Below are 3,236 nucleotides of genomic sequence, written 5' to 3'. Positions count from 1 at the left end.
GGTTTGGGGAAGCAGGGCAGGTCACGAAATCTGGATGGGGTTTATCAGCATGTTTCTACAGGCTGTGAAATAATAGAACAGTCAACACAGGCAATTGTACCAACAGTTACCTGCTCAGGAATCACAACTGGGTAATTGGTTAATAGATCACCTGGAAAAAATGATTCTGAGGAAAATGTCTGATATACATTGATTTAGTGGAATTTCCTCATAGCTGAAAATACAAGGAATCTTGAAAGCATTCTCAGTTTCTCAGTTTTAAACACAATACCTTTTATATGGGCATGCCTCTCTCCTAGCCCCTTCCAAGAAAAAGATGAAATGCCAGAAGGGTGGATTAGACAATAAATGATGTATTTTTCTATGACTTACTGGTGCTATTGTAACAGTTACTAACAGGGAAGGGACAAGAAGATGTGTTGCGCTGTAGCATACTATCATAGATTTGGAATATTGCCTAAAATTATGATTTCAAAGTTGTTCTAACTGAGATAATGAATTCATAGACTTTCCATGACATTGTGGAACAGAACAGTGCAGGTGAGCATTAATGGCATATTTTAATGCATAAAAAAAGCGTTATTCTTCTGGTTTAGAGTCACTGCAAGCCCAGAATGACAAGCAGGGGAGGTAACAAGAACCTGAAATGAGATAGCCTGGAAGTTTTTGCTGTGAACTAACTATACTCTTTCTTTTTTGATTCAGTGATGAGATAGCCTGGAAGTTTTTGCTGCGAACTAACTATACTCTTTTGATTCAGTTGAAGAACAGGATGTGTCCACAAGCTCTTTGCATTCAGTCATTCAGTCACCTCCTGGTAGCCTAAACCCACCATATTACAGCAGGCACGTGGTGTTTAGACTGCCCGAGGAATTTGTGCTTGCAATAGAAAACATTAATGCTGTCAGCTCTCACTTGCAATTACTGTTTTTTCTTCTGCTTATTAAATAATTACTTGGTAATTCCACACAAATCTCCAGGTAAAGATCCTGTAGATGTAACAGTGGAACTGACCTTCAGGTAGGTCAAGACACCATTTCATGCATAGAAATAATAATAGAAAAACCCCTAGTGAGTCTTTGCAGCAATACTTCAGGTAAAAAACCAGGAAATGTGGCTGCTTTTGCCTGGTGCCTTTGCAGCAATACTTCAGGTAAAAAAACAGGAAATGTGCTTTTGCCTGGTGCAGCCTATGTTCATGAGTGTGCAAAAATGTTTCGAATTACTTTTGTCCTCTTAAGCATTTTAAATAAAAATAGATGCTTAATTTTAATGCTTCAGGGTTTCTTAGCAGTCTGAGGTGTGTTTAAATTCAGTTCCCTCACTGATGTTAAATAGGCTGAATTCATATTTTACTCCTGCTCTGTCATCTGCATACATTCAGCACTTAATTACTCAAGCAAATAGTTACCAGTCTACTCTGTCCTTAGGCCATCCTCTTCCTCCCAGACCACAGTAGCATCCGTAACGTAGGTAGGCAAAAGGAGATCGTCCCGTAGTACATCTAATGGCTCCGGCTAATTCAAGAATTCCTCTTCGGTTTCTAACATGGGCTTCCCCAGAAGTGCTGTTGTGAACTGTGGAAGAAAACCTTTTTATTTTTGATTGAATCAAACAGGCAGATATAAAATAGTGGGGGGTTTATTGGTGTTTGGGGTTTTTTTTAACTTTAATAATTTATGTCAGTACTTGATAATTATGCAGTTTTCTTTTGACCCTTTGGGGCCACACTGCTTCACCCGGTCCCTTTTTACCCCAGCCTGTCGTGGGCAGAATACCAAACAACGTTCTGAATAGCTGCAGTGGTTTCCTCCCATCAGGGCGGCATACGACCGCAGACTTCCGTCGTTCCCAGTCTTGAAGCTGGCAAGGCCTAGTGTGTGTTCTGCGCTCTGGATCCACTGAGCTGCTAAGATTAGACGCCCTGAGCGTTGCAGGATTTTCTCCTTCCTGTAACATGCAATTTTGCCCACGTTATTTTGTAGTGTGATGCTTCCCATTTGGGGAAGTATGTGCTGTGGTGGGGTTCTGGTTTTCCTCATTTTGAGACAAAGCTAAATAACTGGTGAAGGTGGTGGGGTGGGTGTAGGGCAGGGAAACGGGTGAGTGCTTGGAGTCCTTTCCAGGGCAATTAGAACAGTTGCCCATTTTTTCTGTTTCATTTTGTTTGGGTTTTGCTGTTGTTTAAGGGATTCTCACCATTATTTCTCCAGAACAAGACTGTATTTAGGAACTTTAACTATCCCTTGTCAGCACTAAAGCAGTAGGTCCAGGGCAGCAGATAAATGTTGAGGCACTAGAGAACTTCTCAGGGCTTTGTGTCGTCCTTAGGTTGAGCTAACGCGTTGAAGGCCCTGAATGGCAATAGGCAGCATCTCCTTGCTGTGCAGGCTCCACGCTATATGCAGAGGTTTTTAAGAAGTTGGATGAGTACAAAACAAATTAGTGGCAGGCTGCTGATTGGAGTTGTCTTACTAATTAAACTAATGATTTATTTTGGTATGAGAACAGTTTATAAACCTTAACTCCCAGTACTGGATATGGGTTGGAAAAGACATTAAATTTAATAATTGATCGTGTCTCTGAGAGAGACAGCAGAAAAAATACTTACACTTTGTCACTGAAGGCTTTGGGCTTTCTTTTTTTCCTACAGAATAACTGTATAATTATACAGTTTGTATGTAATCTCTTATAATAGACTAACTAATAGACTAATCTATTGCAATAGATTATATGATTAACTGTAATCAGTTAATGGAATATCTGCCAGAAAAATAGTGTTCCTTGAAATGTGTGGGATGCTGGTGGCCTCCAGCACTCACTGTTTCATGAAACAAAGGGATTTAAACACCTCATGAAATCACCTCATTAAGGAGTACTGTCGCTTTGCATGTCAGAATGGTTAAAAAGGCTTTAGAGAGAGAATGGAGCTAATCCTTATTTACAAAGATAGCTAGGCTTCCTGAGGCAGTGCTTAGTACTTTTCTGGCTGGCGGCTCTTGTTCTCTCCTGTTCAGGATGTTGAAACAAGTGCTTAAAACCTGCACGTGGCTTTGGCCGTTGATTAAAAGCAGCCACATCTTGAGGAGTTAGGAGCTTCCTTGGCTACGTAGTCGCTTGCAGTTTTGTTTAAAAACTGTTCCATTGGCACTAAAACTTCCTTGCTGTGATAGTGAACAGTATCTGTTGCGTTATGGCTGCCGTTCCAGGATATTGTCTGTTTAGTTCTACAGGTT

General features: G+C 40.7%; 1 protein-coding gene across 1 annotated transcript in view; it reads right to left on the bottom strand.

The window, feature by feature from the left end:
* Nucleotides 1-3,236, bottom strand: part of LOC104513009 (group 10 secretory phospholipase A2-like) — an 8,098-nt gene that overhangs the window by 2,922 nt on the left and 1,940 nt on the right. Inside the window, exon 2 of the mRNA XM_010156221.1 lies at nt 1,412-1,577. Coding sequence (XP_010154523.1) covers nt 1,412-1,577 — 166 coding nt within the window. The remainder of the gene's footprint in view (nt 1-1,411; nt 1,578-3,236) is intronic.

This window comes from Eurypyga helias, unplaced genomic scaffold (assembly GCF_000690775.1).
Source record: "Eurypyga helias isolate BGI_N326 unplaced genomic scaffold, ASM69077v1 scaffold18367, whole genome shotgun sequence".
NCBI lineage: Eukaryota > Metazoa > Chordata > Aves > Eurypygiformes > Eurypygidae > Eurypyga > Eurypyga helias.
Note: the sequence above shows the minus strand (reverse complement) of the source record. Positions and strands in the feature narration are given on the sequence as shown.